The sequence below is a fragment of the Montipora capricornis genome, chromosome 6 (genome assembly GCF_036669925.1).
Source record: "Montipora capricornis isolate CH-2021 chromosome 6, ASM3666992v2, whole genome shotgun sequence".
Classification (NCBI taxonomy): Eukaryota; Metazoa; Cnidaria; class Anthozoa; order Scleractinia; family Acroporidae; genus Montipora; species Montipora capricornis.
In genome coordinates, this window is record NC_090888.1 from 46,791,492 (window position 1) to 46,808,991 (window position 17,500).

Genomic DNA, 17,500 nt, shown 5'->3' on the forward strand with positions numbered 1-17,500 from the left:
GAATCCTGACCTTCAGGAAGCTCGTGCCCTGTATGATGAGTTAATAAACAAAAAAAAGTCAGCAGAAGAAATTAGTGCAGCTGATGTTCTAGACAGGATAAAAGGCCATCTCCAACAACAGAGGGATTTCATGAAGGACGACCGCACAGCATCGCTCTGGCTGCAGTATATGGATATGGTAGACATCCTTCGCATGTTCATAAAGGCTGAGCGAACCGGTAATTGGAGACTCCATCTACAAGCTTTGTCAGAGATGCTTCCCTATCTGGCTGCTTCAGGGCACAATCTGTATGCTAAAAGTGCCAGATTGTACTTGCAATCCATGAACAGCCTTGAGAGTGAACATCCATATGTATACAGGAAATTTGAAGCTGGTTTCCATGTAGTTAGAAGAAGCAACCGCATGTGGGCAGGACTCTCGACAGATCTTGTGATTGAACAAGTGCTAAAGAGAAGCGTTAAGACAAGTGGTGGTCTTACAAGAGGACGTGGGATGACGGAAAGACAGCGACTGACTTGGTTGCTCTCCATGCCTGCCTGTGCCGAGATGAATCGTGTCATGTTGGACCTCACCAGTGTAAGTTACAGCACAGGCGAGCAGAACAAGGATATGACCAAGTCCAGGCAAGCCCGCGACATGAAGGACACCCGGAGTTTGCTCTTTTCTCTAGCAGAAAGAAACCCTTTCACACCTCATCAAAATCTGATGAACATCATGAATGGCGTCCATGCCGACAGTTCCGTGAATGTGGAAAATGCTAAGGAGATCGGACAGACCATCTTAGAATCCATGACAGGAAAATCAGCTGTGGAATTCAAGTTCAAAAGAAGTAATCAGGTCATCACACTTAGTACAAAGTCATCTGTTAAAATTGATGGAGAGAAGATCCAGGTGGATCCGCAGCTGTTGTTTCAGCGTCTGATTATTGCCAGTAAATCACTGGATGACATGGAAGCCATGTTCCAGCATGAGCTATGTAGCTATCCAACAGCTCCATTTGATTCCTCGTTAACGCTGCTTCAGCCACAAAAGCCAGTACTAGCAGATGCTATCTGGGCCAAGCTGCCTTCCGATCCTGCTGGGCCAACCGGTGAAGTCCAATATGTGTTGGATGGTGGTGCGCTTCTTCATCGGATCCCTTGGCCACGTGGATTCCCTACATATAGGGACATCTGTGATTTGTACTGCAACTACGTGACTCGGAAGTATGGTGCAGCAATTGTTGTCTTTGATGGTTACACTAGCAGTTCCACAAAGGATATGACACAGCAGAGGCGAGCAGGAGGGAAAACAGGGACAACCGTCACATTTTCTGATGATATGAAAGTTACCATGAAGAAAGATCACTTCTTGTCAAATTCAAGCAACAAGCAATCCTTCATCAATATGCTGAGCAGCTATCTGCAGAAGAGAAATTGCCAAACACGTCACTCCCAAGCAGATGCTGATCTCCTCATAGTACAGACATGTCGGGGATGACACTGATCTTCTTATCCTATTGTGCTATCACACGGAATTGGATGCATTTGAGTTATTCTTTCAGCCTGAGCCAAAGGCCAATTCGATAAAACGGCGGGTCTGGAACATGAAAGTGCTGAATGAGAAGCTTGGTCAAGAGGTATGCCGCAACATGTCGTTCATTCATGCAATCCTTGGATGTGATACCACTTCTCGCCTCTATGGTATTGGTAAGGGCGTCTCACTGAAGAAGTTCTTCGCCAGCCAGCATTTTCGAGATCAAGCACAAGTGTTCAACAACACATCTGCCTCCAAGGAGGATGTTGTCGCAGCGGGTGAAAAGGCACTGGTTTGTGTTTACAATGGCAAGTCTGACGAAGGACTGGATTCTCTTCGATACCGACGGTACTGCGAAAAGGTAGCCACCAACACTTCGCAAGTTCAGCCACAGAGCTTACCTCCTACATCAGCAGCAGCGAGATATCACAGCCTACGTGTGTACTTTCAAGTCCAACAGTGGAAGGGGGTTGGAGAAACCATGTCAGCAGAAGAATGGGGATGGAAGGCCAGTGAAAGATTGCTTCTTCCTATCATGACACACTTACCTCCAGCACCTCAAGCCCTCCTTCAAATTGTGAGATGCAACTGCTCCACAGACTGCAGCAGCCTTAGATGTACCTGCAGAAAACACAAACTAGAGTGTTCAACTGCTTGTGGTCAGTGTAGAGGCTCAGGTTGCACCAACTCTGTCCAGCCGGATGACTGTGAAAGTGAAGATGATGACGATGATGATGATGTATGATTCATGCATTCTTCCAAATTGACACCGTCTGCTAAGGTGTCTAGATTATAGCTTTACTTTATTTCAATTAAGCTGGTGATGTTTCCATCAGTGAAAAGTAAACGAGGAAAGTTGTTTTGTATTTAGTCTTGTTCCCATGCTGATCTTTAAAGGCTTATTTGTAAAATTAGAAAAGGACTAGGGAAAAGGATTATAATTCGTGATTCATTTGTCCTGCCCAGTTGAATTAGAACTTGTGAGGATGTCTGGATCATTATCTTTCTTGTTTGAATGACATTAGTAAATTTGCGATAAAAGAAATACATTTAAGAGTAGGTTATTGTATGTAGCCTCGTTTTCATGCCGTACCAATAGAGGTATGATGTATAAGTAAAAAATTAAGTCACTTCCCCTTCGTAGATTTTTCTAGACTTTTGATATGTTGATAGGGACACTTTTCTGATATGGATAGTGAAGAAATAAATTCTGTTGCAATTTGTGATGGGTCTTATCAATATATTGACTGGACTAATTATAGTGATGTTTTGATAATAATTAAGGACTGTAGATACTGTGGCGCGAGGCCGTGCAGGGCCGTAGCCAGAAAGAAAAATATGACTGAAGCAATGTCCATCTTTAAATTGTCTTCGTAGGTAATTTAGGTGTTCATGATGAGTACATTTTAAAGACAACACTGGAATCACGCTTTAGTTTAAAAAATCACGAAATAATGACTGAGGCAAGTGCCTCGGTTTGCCTCATACTGGATACGGCCCTGCCGTGTAACGCCTTAAACGGGATGAGAAGTAGCTTGAAGTTCATGCGTGCCCTGATAGGCAACCAATGCAAATCGCGCATTATTGGTGTAATATGACCAAACCTAGGCGCATTACATACCAGCCTAGCAGAAGCATTCAGGACTCTCTGAATTGTCGCAAGCTGGCTGTTTTGCAGCCCATACAATAGGCTTTTGCAATAATAGATGCTTCTTAAGATAAATACTTGCGTATGCGTCGAATATTACAGAGGTGGCAAAATGCAACAGAACTAAGCTTACTGATATGGCTAGACAAAGCTGTGAATCGAACCATGATCCAAAGTTTACAGGAACAGGAGTCCACCTTGATATTATCAGTATTAACCTTGGCTAGCTGTTGGTTTGTGCCTATTATAAGAAACTCTGTTTTCTCGTCATTTAACATTAGATTGTGCGATATCATCCAGCTCCTGATGACATCACTGATGCAGTCAGTCATAGACTTTATAGCAGCGTCCGCTTCCGCAAATTGGTTTGGGCTGAAGGAAACGTACAGATGCGTATCATCAGCATAGCAGTTGTTGCAGGTGAAGCTGCACAATCTAATTGCGCGTACATATGGTGAAGAGAGGCGGGCCAAGATGCTTGAGGGACCCCTTGACACAGGGAGAACTTCTTTGAAAGTCCACCATTGACAGACACTTGCTGGAACCGGTCAGATAAATGCGACCTGAACTAACAAACGCATTGCCCGTTACTCCACAGTCAGACTCGAGACGCTGAATCAGCGCATCATGGTGTATAGTATCAAATGCCGCACTTAAATCCTTTAAAACAAGCAGGGTGACATGTTGCTGATTCATTGACATCAGGATGTCATTCTTTACTTTGGTGCTGTTTCCGCACCGTGTGGAGGTTTATACGCAGATTGCAGCAGGGAATGGCGCTCTGTAACTGTCAGATGCTCAGTGAACTGATCAACACTCGCCCTCTCTGAGAGCTTGGGTATATATAGGGGAGATTGCTCACTGGACGAAAATTCTTATAGGCAATGTCCAAGTTATGCTTCTGAAGAGACGGTAAGACGAGCGCCTCTTTCCAGATCCTAGCAAACTGGCCAGTCTCAAAAGAAAGATTGACTGACTTGGTTTTGCTCTGGCAGCAAAATGCCCAGCAACTGAACAACAATCAACGTTGGGACCGGGTCTACTTGACATGATTTTTTAGCCGGCTTGTCAATTAGCATGCGCAGTTAATCTTGCGTCAGGGCCTTGAAGCTGGTAAACCGTCCATCGACGCATGCGCTATGCTCAACCGCACTTAAGTTCAGTCGTCGCAGAGTAAAGAACATTCAACCGACAGAATGCAAGAGTTTATTTCTGTTTCCCCGAGAAGAGTTCCTCAAACATCTTCTATGAATGATATGGTTTCGAATATCAGTATAAGACTGATTGCGATTCAAAGGACCGTAGAATTCCGAAAGGAACGGTCCCCATTACTTTCTGATGTAACTGGCCATGGCTTAAGGGGCTGCTACTTTCGGATAGTCAAAAAACGTTTGTAATTCGGTAGCCGTCTCACGCAAAAGGACACGTAACTTGATATAAAAAGTTAGTTGTTTAGATTAAATGCTGGTTATGCAACCAAACACAAACAAGCTGTAACAATTTTGATAATTTTCTAGCCTAACAAAGTAAAGCGGTGAAGGGTTTCGACATGAATTCCAAAGTAAATTTCACTCGGAAAATCGTTATCGTACTCATCGCTTCGTGATTCAAGCGATATAGGTTTTTAGCTTAAAATTTACCGTGGAATTCACTAGTTATTCTCAACTCGTAATGAAAAATAATCATATGCACTCACCAACCAGGAATAAATTTATATTTAGCTCATGTTTGAGTTTCTTGCTGTGAGCTAAGACTAGTGACATCTTTTATTTATGTGTCAATGGATTTAGCGCTGGAACACTAATTGAAATTAACTCAAATCAAATCAAATATTGGTTTTCTTTCTGTCCAACAGTTGAAGAAAGCTTTTGGGAACTACCTCTTTTTGATTTGACACATATCCTTAGCCACGACCTCCATCGCCTTTTCTAACATCTTCATCCATATCAGGGCATTATGTGCCCATAAGGTAGTCACGGTACCAAAGCCTCCCTATCTTGAGAATCACTAACTCAACACTCTTTCCCTTTTTCGGGGGAGAGAAACGACCGCCGGAAATACGTCTGCGTTCGCAGGCTACACTCTCCATGGATAATCATACTATTCACCGCTGTTTCTGATTCTGAACGTCAAACAAATTAAAAGGAGTAGCACAGAATATTTGGTAATATTAGAGACCTTACGATACACGTATATGTTGCCGGTAAAATCCGTTTTCAGTATACGGGTACGGGTAGTGTACCAGTACAAGTAAAATGTCCATGCAGCCATTTTGATTAAGATACCCGTAGAGTTACCGGGCGGGGATTGGTAACGATGGCAGGCTCGGTAGCAAGGTTCTTCTTTTTCTTCAGAAATAAGTTTACTGCATTGTTTAATAAAGGCTATCAAGTATATCCAAAATTCTTCCTTACGAATGTTCTCTGTTTAGAAAATACTCCGATTATGAAAACGTACTCGTTTCTCCATCATGTCTTCTCTGTAGATACTCATAATTCTTCTTCCGGTAAACTGGTTTCTACCCCGGGAAAACGGCTGGGTCTACCGGGTAAGATCGATTTCGTCATCGCAAAATGAAAAAGATATGACGCTACCCGTTACCCGTACACCGATTTACGGGTATCGCAAGGTCTCTATCATCATTCATGTTTTTCCTTAATTTTTAATCAAGCCTGGAGGCATACTACCGAGGATCCCCTAACCCACTCTATTTCATTTTTTGGACCTTGGTGCGTACGTTTCAACGTCCCCATCTTACACGGTATTACTATTGAGAACTCCATGAGATGAACAAATCTTGCTGAAGGCCTTTGAAGATAAAGATGATTTGTTTTAAGTTAAAGAAAATTATCTTTCTTACTTTAATTAATTCGGCATTCTTTTATTGAGGCTAAGCAGCTACCTGGCAACATCACAAAATATGAACTAAACTACTAAAATGTATAGCAATTTTACAAACAAAAGTACGCGGTATAAACTATCATGCATTCAGTCACTACCAGGTCTTCTAAGTATTATAAAAAAATTTAAGCAGCATTTTGGAAGCTTACCAGCTTACATAGCTTGTGTAAATCCCAAAGGTCTTCAACGATAAGGTTAAGTAAAGTTAACTTGCATGCATGGCAATAAATTGTACAAATCATTATGTTTGATATTTTTACAAGTTAGCAGTCCATAATCAGGAGAGTCCATCTTCACTACCGAGTCTCTTCGTCAACACAGGTGAACATTATTCCATTTTTGGAAGGCTTAATGTTGTTCATACCATGAAATTGCTTAATTTCTTTTTGAGATGACATTTTGCTGCACACGCAGTACTTTCCCTTTCAGTTACTAAACTAAACTTCTTACAAATCATGATTGGCAATGCAAGGCAAAGCAAAGTCGCTCTCGAACCCCGAGGGTTTACACTGCTGGAGCTCATCTCGGTTTCTGTAGCATGAAGCAACTGAGACCATTGCTACTGACCACTGGACGGGATACTAAACCGTAGCAGGCTCCTTCCGGACCCTACAGTATGTCGGCTGCGACCATCCGTACACCTGAATGACAAGAGACAGTGTGGAACAAAGTTTCCTGTCTTGGAAAACAGGAAGGCGACAGCGCTGAGCCTTCAACCAGTCTGGCACACTGACTGGGCCTCCAGGCACTGCTGGTCACGCAGGAGATGAAACAATTTTACTTCTTTAAAAGAAATTTCTTTGGCTATAAAACCTGAAACTATTTACGTTTAATTATTATTTTATAATGTATATGAACTTATTGAAAGATTCTTGAACCTCCTTCATTGCTTGTCTCAGGGCTATGCTCACAGCTATACTGTTGGTTTATGTTGTAGACTAGCTGTGTATCAGTGTAAGTTGCACACAGCAGGTTGGTGATCGGCTCACGTCAATCCTTGCTTAGGTTTTTTTTTTGGAATTTTACGATCCGTGTCATTCACAATGACGTCTCCTCCGCAATCGGCCTCCACAATTTTATGTTGTCGTCAGTTGCAAGTTAATTTTATCTTTATAATACTGCATGGTAAGGAATTCACAATACAAGATTTAGAGCATCCAAGACTTCAGCCCTTATCAATTCTAGTCAAGGAAGACAGAGTCAACGACAGACATAATTTCTAACAACCGACCAGTTTAATCTAGAATTCTAACGATAAACAGTCCCAAAAGAAGAATCTCAGGGGGATAAATTAAAGGAATATGCCATGAGGATTTTCAAACCTTGAGACTTACGTGGAGGTAATCTTTTATCTTCTATTCCTGATAACGATTTCAAGATCAAATAAGATACTCATATGTTGTCAGGTTACATTAATGAAGGACCTAAGGTTATACATTTCTACAAAAGAATGCCGTTGTCCGCGATAATTTTCAGTTAATCCAGTTAAACTTCGAACAAGCCAGTCAGAAATGAGTATCGAATGTATCTTTCGGGTTTCCGAGAGGATCCAGCTTCTTTCCTCTGTCAAATGCCACTTTGTCAGCATCTTCCTCTTCAAGGCCACCGTTATCGCTTTCTTCAAAGCCAAAGTTGTCTGATCGACCTTCAACTGACTCTTTCGGTTGCACATAAATAGTAGCAAGTTCAAAGCTTACTACTCCACTCTCCTTTCTTGTGTCAAATGCGACTTTGTCAGAATCTTCTTCTTCAAGGCCACCGTTGTCGCTTTCTTCAAAGCCAAAGTTGACTGATCGAGGTTCAACTGACTCTTTCGGCTGCACATGAATAGTAGCAAGTTCAAAGCTTGCTGCTCCACTCTCCTTTCTTGTGTCAAATGCCACTTTGTCAGCATCTTCTTCTTTAAGGCCACCGTTGTCGCCTTCTTCAGAGCCAAAGTTGACTGACTGAGGTTCAGCTGACTCTTTTGGCTGCACATGAATAGTAACAAGTCCAAAGCTTACTGCCCCACTCTCCCTTCTTGTGTCAAATGCGACTTTGTCAGCATCTTCTTCTTCAAGGCCACCGTTGTCGCTTTCTTCATAGCCAAGGTTCACTGATCGAGGTTCAGCTGACTCTTCCGGCTGCTCATGAATAGTAACAAGTTCAAAGCTTACTGCTCCACTCTCCTTTAACGTGTTAGATACTGATGGCATGTTAAACGTACCAGTTTGCACTTGATCTTTCAGAAAATTTTTCCCGGTCATTCCTCTTATCTCGTTCTGGAGGTCATTAAGAGGCAAAAGCAACGCCAGGCAACACGAAAGAGACCATTGTGGATTTTTGCGCCATTCTTTGATAAAGCGGCAAAGATACCTGAGGTACTGGACTGAAAAAAGAAGAAAGAAAAGAAGTGAATACGTTTGTGTAGTATCATAAGTGAACGAGAAGACCAACAACTGAGCTTAGTACTCTGCAAAATGCGTATTCGCCCGACTGTTTTTCTCCAGCGGTTGTAAATGCCCGGATGTTTGTTCCCGCCACTGTATTCCAATCGTATTGCAAGATCCTGAAGTGTTTTCGCAGTCAGGCTGTTAACAGAAGGAATTGTGCGTTTTATGATAAAAGCCTTAACCTTCATGAAGTTAACAATTTCGGTTATAGAGGCATGGGCAAAAAGTCCTGTAACGGTGATTAAGGTAATTCCCTTGAAATTGTTCTACTATCAAACTTTTTTGGAAACTTGGCATAATTAATATTCATGATATGAACATTAAAAAAATGCAGTAAAAAAAAATGGGGTCACCGTGCTCGTTTACGCGTCAGCAGGCTCTTAAAATGGGGTGTTTTTACTGATTGCGAGTTAAAAATTCGAATCACCTTCTTACAGAATTAAGTCTTGGTTACTTGAAAGATACAAAATTTTATTGCAAAAATAAATCTTCTTTTATTCACATAAGAAGTATTGCTTCATTTACGCCGTTTTTGATTGCCTGGTTGTAGGAATAGTGCACCTTTTGGGACAGTTCCGTGGTTAGCTTGAAGTCCTCGCCTTGGCCAAAATACACCCAGTACGAAACTGTTTTCCAAAAAACATGTTCTACTATTAAACTTTTTTTTCTTCAAATATGTTCTTTATTAGAGTGTTCTTAACAAATAACTGAAAAAAAAAATCGGGGGTCACGGTGCTCGTTTGAGAGCAAACGAGCATTTATTTCGCTATCGGGTTTAGTTTGAGGGAAATCTCATGCGTTTTGTACGCGCACGGGCTAATGTGCACGCGCTAATGACGCGAAATCGTGAGCAGTATGGATGCGCAATGCAATACTAAGGAATTACCTTAAAAATAATAAAAATGGTGACGTCAGCATTTTCTGGGGTTTACTTTTTCAACTAGTTTCCTGTCAAATGTATAGGAAATTTCAAATGAGCTACAGGTCTATTCAGAAATGCATCATTTTGATCCAGAAACCAGCAAAATGTCATATTCACATGATTCCTTCATTTTTATTATCAGTAAAACTCTGCAAATAACATGAAATTTTAGAGAAGCTTACAAAAAATGTTTCCAGGTGTAGTCATGCCAAATGCGACTCCTATTGATCAAGATAGGAAATTTAAAGACCTCAGAGCTATGTTCTAACGAATACATCTTTCAAAGACCTCCCTCTTTCTATATGAAATTAGTGAGGGTTTTTTAAAGATTTCTGCTAGTAAGGGCTGGTTTTGTATATAAGATGCCATTTGTTCATTAGAACATTTTTGAGATTAGGGACTAAAACGTTTTGTTCCAGGTATTTCCATATCATTTAAATATGAATGCTACATTATCATGCAAATACAATACACAAAGAATCTTAGTCCCGGGAGATTTGAATTGGGTACAACATTGAGTTAGCCGATTAGGTCTATGGTTGACGTGACATTCTGTAACAAACGGCAATTTTTCATTTTATTTTGTAGAGCCAATATTCTTTCGCTAAATTTGACTTCATATAAAGTCATGTTTACGAAGTTATCGGCTGGATAACCCCGGTGGCGTAATCTTTGTTTGAATTGTGCGATGTGTTTTTCAAATTTTGCTTTCGAAGAGTTAGTTCTAAGAAGCCTTAGGGCTTCGCCTTTGATGAAGCCTTTCCTGACGCCTGGAATGTGGCAGGACTTGAAGCGCGTGTATTGGAAAATCTTTGTCGGTTTGAAGTGTGTGCACACATCAAGAATAGAGTGCTTTTTGACCTTTTTGAATCTCTCTCTCTCTTGTCTACATATGTATCCGAGAACGTTATTTCAGTATCTGAAATCTCAGCCTTGAATTTATTGTATAGGGTGATAGCTATTTGCTAGCTCTGTCAAGTTGTTTATTGCTTCTTTGTTTATGTTCTATAGAGAAAAGATGTCGTCAATGTATCTTTTCGAAATGCGTGCTTTGTAATTATAAGGACTTTGGTTGATGACTTCGACCATGAAAATGTTAGCAAAAGATAATTTCCCACTGCGGTTTCGTGTGCTGCAAGAGATAGTTTTTTTTGGTTGAAATGGAAAGAATTTTCTTTCAAGAGAAGTCTTAGCATTTCTCTAAGAAAGAGTGAGAAGGAATCGGAGGTTTGTTTTCATAGAATGTTTAGTATGTTCTACATGCAATGCCGATTCCTTCTTCCTGCGGGATGTTAGTGTAAAGGCTAGTACGGTCCATTGAGACAAGGATTGTGTCTTAATTTGAGACTTTCATTTTCCCTATAGAGTTTTAGAAATCTCTGGTATCTTTGAGGTATGAGTTTTTTTCGTTTTAGCAATAGGCTGAAGTAGGTGATCAAAAAATGACGAGATTCGTTCAGTAGGGCCTTCACAGCCAAATATGATAGGTCTCTCGACCGGGTTGGGTTTGGGAATCTTTGTTAGAGTTTAGAAAACAGGAATTCGTGCCAGGTTTGGTCAGGGATGACCATTCCTTAGTCATGTCGTCAATGTGGTCTCCGTGATGGAAAGCATTGATGAGTTCTTTGGCTTTTTGAGACTCTCTCTAATGCCATGGGTAACTTAGTGGCTTAAGGTTTTCTTTCTGATCTAAGACAATCTGAGCCTCTCGTGATACATTACCCATGGCATTAGAAACCTTTCAAAAAGCCAAAAAACTCATCGATGCTCACCGTCACGGAGACCACATTGATGACATGACTAATTTGACACCAGACCCGTCACGAATTCCACGAATCCCTGTTTTCTACACTCTAACAGAGATTCATAAGCCTAAACCTGTCGGGAGACTATCATATCAGGCTGCGAAAGCCCTAATGAACGGATCTGAGGTCTTTGAATTTCCTATCTTTACCAAGAGGAGTCGTGTTTGGCCTGTCTACACCTAGAAACATCATAACGTCTGTGGAGAAGGCAAGAAGGCAAGTATTTCGATTGTGTTGCCATAGTTAAGATAAGATTCCCCCGACATCTGAAGCTCCCAAGTAACATACCCTTCGAGCATCGTATCAAGGTAGCCATGTTCGGGGTTAAGTATACCTAGCACTTCCAGAGCTTCCACGTCCTGCTGAATGGGGATGGGAGATAAAGAGTTAATTAATGAAAACCTTTATGGCCAACACTTCCCCAAGCCCAGCAAAGCTGCTATGAGCTCAATTATTATTCCTGTAAGGAAGCTTGCAGATGGTTGTGCAAGTGCTCAAAAGCAAACCTTCAGTTCACAGCCCTGTATGTTTGTAGTCAAAGCCATCATTCTTAAAGTATAAGGTGTTTACTAACCAACAAAAAGATGCAAAAAAGAGCATAATTTAAGATGACATATTTAGTTGAAAGTTATAGATTACTTGTGGAGACAAGTATTTAGTTTTTTTATATATTTATATATTATCAATGTGCCCTTTTTACCATTATGCGTATTATTACAATTCAAATCCTTGGTTATATTATATTTGAATTCTCTTTTGATATTTTCTGGAAGTCTTGACACTCCAACATTTAAAAAAAAATGCAACCACGGTCTACACACAAAAAAAATGTCTCAAGGAAAGTGCTGACGTCAGGATTTTTCTCAAAACCAGCTTATTCCGGTTATAGGACATTTCAGCCATGCCTCTATATCCCAAACTGTTAACTGTCCCTTGGTTGACATTGGTGAGAAGTTTCATGCATTTTATCAAAAAAACGCACAATTCCCCTGAAATTGTGCTATTCACTGCTAGACTATCGTTCGAAATTCAGTTAAAATGTCTAGACAAACTTTCTTTGTTCGTAGTGAACACATCTCGTATGATGGGTCAAAAAAGAACATTCAGCCTAGTTGAGCTTTTCCTCCTAGCCTCTTTTTGTGAGTTGGCTAAAAAGTTGAAACTTTCAATTTGACACTGCAACTCAATCTATCTTTCTTATACCACGAGATGGAAAGTAATGAGCAAACAGATTTTACTGATGGACCCCCGTGGTTTCCTTTGGCTTTTCTGGAATGAATAACCAATCTCTTAAATATGTCACTACATCGTAACAATTAACAATTTTTGTTTTGATTCGTCTAATTTAATCATGATCTGCACATCATTGGGCACTTAAAGCAAGAACTACGTAAGTGCCTATTACGGAGAGTTTTAAGCGCGGAAAAATGGAACGAGTACGTATCATTCCGCCAAAATTCAAAGCTCTTGGTGACTCCTCAGTAATAGAAGTTGTCGTAAGGTTTTCTTTCAATTTTTCTCGATTGTTGCCTACATTATTTTGACTCAAAATATGAAATTAAAAAAAATAGGTCACCAAGATCATTTGGGAGAAATAACTTGCTCAAGTTACTCATTTAATCATTGCGACTTCATCCATCAAAGACAAGTTTGTTCCATCGGTTCACGCTACGTTTCGCAGGAACAGGAAGCACAGCTTTGACGTAATTCTTGAAATAACACAACAGGTGTATTGTATTGTTCGAAAGGAATAATTTAATGTTTTTTTATGGCACAGACACGCGTCATGAAAAGGCACTGACTACAAATATTCCTCGGGTGCGTGATCTCGAGGAAACAGTTTTGTGTCCTCGAGTGATGCCTACGAATACTTTTTTCCCATGTAACCTTTTTTTCTTATGCAAACTTTTTTACCGCACAAAGAGGAGGAGTAAGACAATAAAATTATGACAAAAAAAGGTAGGTCACGAACCTCGTTTAGGAGAAAACAGAAAGCAAACCGAGCTCGACCCCTCGACAACACGTTTCCCCGATAGCGCGGTTTCACTTTCAATCTCGGACTGAAATGACACTTTAGCATCAGCAAGGCTATCACTCGACTTTTATTGCGAGGGTCTTAAACGTTTTCCGTTCTTCGCTCTACTGCTGTGCTGTAAAAACGGCCATTCTTCTTTCTAGCGAGTTTTCCCTGCCGAAAGGCCGCCATTTTGAAATGTTTTTGGCAACGTTTGATATATCAATATTCACACATGGCTGAGAGTCTTCGTGGTTAAACTCAAACAGTTTTGTTTAGAAATATCCCTTGAGACTTGTGATACAGAGGAAACAGAACTAAGCCGTGAATTTCGACCATAAGGCCTATGATGTGTTATGCGCAGAACAGGATGCGCAGTGCAATACTAGGGAATCACGTTAAGCAAGTCGCGTAGTAGAACGGAAGTGTGTTCAGTGTCACGTCGTCTTTTGGAAAAATAAGAGATTTTCTACTTCTTTTGCACGGTTCTAACTTTATTTTAGAAGAATTCTTAGTTCTCCAACAGGAATATCAGCCAGTCAACTTGAATCCCCAAATACCGGTAACTTTTTATTGTGAGCAACGACAACATAATTTCCATGCGCCTAAAATGAACAAAATTACAGGATTAACGCAAACATATATAGATCTTGATCTCCTCATTTGCTTTTCTCGCTCAAATGCTGATACATGTATATGCATGAGTTTAAATCGCCAAAGTACTTTCATCTCGGTATAAAAGACATGCGAAAAGTCGCGGCGAGAGGTACTGTGAAAGAATAGAAAAAGCGTGAATCATCTGGTGAAAGCCTCGCTTATGAAAAGCGTTGTTATTCGCGCCTGCTGCTACCGTATTTTGAGCTCAAAATCAACAAATACCTGTTTGGAAATCCCCAAAGATGATAAAAAAGGGATAAAATGCCTGTATCTTGACATTTAGGTTGAAACAATAACATATTAAGAGCCATTTTCCGAGAAAATCGAAAATCGCAAGACACTCGTAAAAAAATCGATTTTTTTTTCTTTTGCCAAAACATCCCTTTTAGTGACCTAATTCAAGAAAAAATAGTTTTGGGTTCAAGCGATTCATTGTACGGGAGAAATAACAAAAAGTTTGAAAAATCGATTTATGGCTGGTTTTTCGCGCTTAAAAACAACAGAATCCGACCTCAACTTCGAGAAAACGGTGAACGCATAAGAAACAATCCCTAACATCGAAACTTCAGGCGAATATTATTTCGTTCTTAATCTTTGAAGCCCTAAAAGAAAATTTGAAGAAATAAGTTTTTTACATTTACAATCGACAAGTTTAAAAAGGACATACTTGTGTCTCTTGAAATGTTAGAAAATGAAAGCGAACTTTAACTGTTGAAAAAGCCCCCTGGTATATGCCGCTTCCTAGTAAAACCCATATAGAATAAAGCCTTGGCTACTGAAGTAAATTACGGGAAAGTTTTAGCTCTGGGAATTAAATACAGCCCTGACACTGGAGTAAGCAATTTGAGAATTTCATTTAATAAAATGTATGCAAATTAGACGGCCCGCTGAAGGAATTCATACTAAACAAAGTTTAGTGCAAAAGGACTACTTACTGTTGCTAGTAACATGTTTTTACAGTGAAAATGTTATTTCTAGCTTTCAGCTGTGTTGGTGAGAGCCGTAAATAACTTTTTATATGACGACTGAAAAACGTTTGTTCAGCCACATTGCCGCAGCGAAATCATTGAGATCGCAACTTCGAACTGAAACTGTCACCGCTTGATGAAACTCCGTTACCACAATGGTAAAATAGTTTTCTTCAGGGGGAAAAAGCAGAATTAAAATGCATTCGAAACCGTTGACTTCGATTTTGAATTTGTTTAGTTAAGATTTCAAGCCACCACAAGGTCTTATGACTTCTACTGACCCACGAATCGGTTACATATGCCAAGGTCACGTTAGCAAACTGTCACGAAATACTCAATAGCTTCTGTTTTCGGTCTTTGTTTCGTTGGTAAAAAATACATACAATTTTCACAGAACAGACCTTCTTGCTTAATTTGATTTATATATTTGTATTGGTCCAGACACATACATATGCTGACTTGTTGTAAAAGACATTCATCACAGTTTTTGATTCAGAGTGAAGGTATAATATTTCCCAAAATATTTCAAACACAAATGTTTCCTTAATAAGTTCGTTATTCCCGAATTTACCACCTTGCAACAATCCCTACAGCAAAATAAAAAAGCATAAAATTCAACTTTATAGCTTGCTATAGTTTTGTTTCGGATTTGTTTTTTATCATTTTTCCTCCGAAACCAGGATCCCTAACCAGGTAACTAGAAATTCTCAGTTTCATTTAGAGCTTGTTCACAACACAACTTCAAACTTGAGTGTGCTTATCGCATCCTTGAAACCTTCGAGACCTCCTCAAAATTGTTGAAAAGCCTATTGAGGCTAATAATAATCTTTGAGTTAAATTTGACCAATTCACGCCGCGAGCGCGAGAAAAAGAGAACCACTCCGCAGGGCTGAATACGCGATGTGGAGTGTTATAAAATTCCACATTCTCGCGCGTAACGCTTTCTCTAGAGACCTCTAGAAATGTTGTTTAGTGAAGAAAAACAAAGTTATCTTTGGTTAACTCAGAGAACTTGCAGAAATACCTCCAGCCTGCATAACAGGCGCTTTATCAGGGGCACCCAACGACGGTTTCCCCCCGAATTACTTTGAAAAGACTTTTTAGGCTATCCAGAGTACTTTTAGATCTCTAGAAATGTTTTCTAAGTGGCGCTAAGAAATTTATATTTGTTCGGGCATCCTAGGGTAACTTGAGTCTTTTCGAAGTTACGAGGGCCTCAGTGTTATTTTCCCGAACATTTTAGCAGCAATTCAAAGTTTTCCGAAAGTGATAGTTTTTCGGTTCCTTTCTGCATGGCATTTTCGATTCCGAAAATTTTAGGCTTCCTTTCTCTACGAAAAACAACCAAACCTGGGGAGTGAAATGGGAAAAATGAACTTCAGAAAATCGGAGGGAATTTATTACATAAGCTTCGAAAATTGTGTACATGAATGGAACGGTCATCTAGAAATTTTTAGCCTTCCTCAAGCTATAGAAAATCCTAGGCAATGTTTGCTTCTCCGAACAGATATTTCACAGGGTGCCCCTGCTTTATGAGCTAGGCTAGGCGAAAGCGGCATTTTGCGCGAGGCGCGAAACGCGACGAGGGGAGGAAAAAATAAAGCTTTATCTTTCTTTATCCCTCGTCTCGCGCTTCGAACTCGTTTCGCGCTTTGAGCAAATGCCGCGTTCGCCTCGCTTGGCTCATAAAGCACCTGTTATGCAGGCTAGAATACCTCTTCACATTTATAAGATAAGGTGTCATTGATTTGTTAGAGCGGGGAGAGACATTTATAACGTGCAAATAGTCACGAACTGAAAGGTAACTGACTGATTTGTAACAAGGACTCAGCCTGACAAACAAGAAATGATCTCACTCTCCGAAAAGGAACGCTCTTTTAAACATAAACAAACTTCAAAAATAAGCAAAGAAAGCAAAACAATGAACAAAATAGATTTTTTTCTTGACTTAGTTATTCCGGCGAGAACAAATGGTGAATGATTCACTTCTGGAAGCAGCCTCTGAGGAGAAGTGAGAACACCGTTTAGGCAGAACTCTGCACTTTGTGTACTTTACTAGCCTGTTCACAGACTCTCTTCATTTTTAGATGCACGTATAAAAAAAAGCGCGTTCCGCCCTCTCTCACGGGCAATCGCTTATCTTGTGCGCGCACCAAATTCCCAAAACAGAAAAAACGTCTGTGAGCAGGGTAGCATTTCGTAATACTAGACGGGAATAATTCAATTAAAATGAAATCGTAGAGGCACGTGCAATAGTAAGTTGCGAAACACTTCGTGACAATATATGAATTTTATTCCAGGAGCATTTGACCTGGAAATGTTATATTAATATTGTTCCCAGAGTCGAATATTTCTACACTGGTGATCTATAAACAGACGTAGGGTTGTACATTTTTTCATTGGGACAGCTGTAATTGTTTCTTAACCTGTTTACAATGTGTACAAAGTATAGTACGTACAGTCGTATGTGACAAGCTAGCGTGACCAATCTCTGCGCGTTTGTTAAATTATGCGTCATATGATCTTGTTATCCCGTCTAGCATCTGATTTGTTCGCTCAGTAAGAGTAATACTCACCTTGTTAACTGTGTGGTTTGAGCAGTGGTTAATTTTCATCATTGTATGTTATTTTCGGACC

General features: G+C 40.1%; 1 protein-coding gene and 1 pseudogene across 1 annotated transcript in view; one reads left to right on the plus strand and one right to left on the minus strand.

The window, feature by feature from the left end:
- The first annotated feature begins 253 nt into the window (after window positions 1-253).
- Window positions 254-2,261, plus strand: LOC138054024 (uncharacterized; annotated as a pseudogene).
- A 5,309-nt stretch (window positions 2,262-7,570) lies between these two features.
- Window positions 7,571-17,500, minus strand: part of LOC138054025 (uncharacterized) — a 48,003-nt gene continuing 38,073 nt past the window's right edge. Inside the window, exons 5-6 of the mRNA XM_068900545.1 lie at window positions 7,924-8,433; window positions 7,571-7,836 (exon numbers count right to left, since the gene is read on the minus strand). Coding sequence (XP_068756646.1) covers window positions 7,571-7,836; window positions 7,924-8,433 — 776 coding nt within the window. The remainder of the gene's footprint in view (window positions 7,837-7,923; window positions 8,434-17,500) is intronic.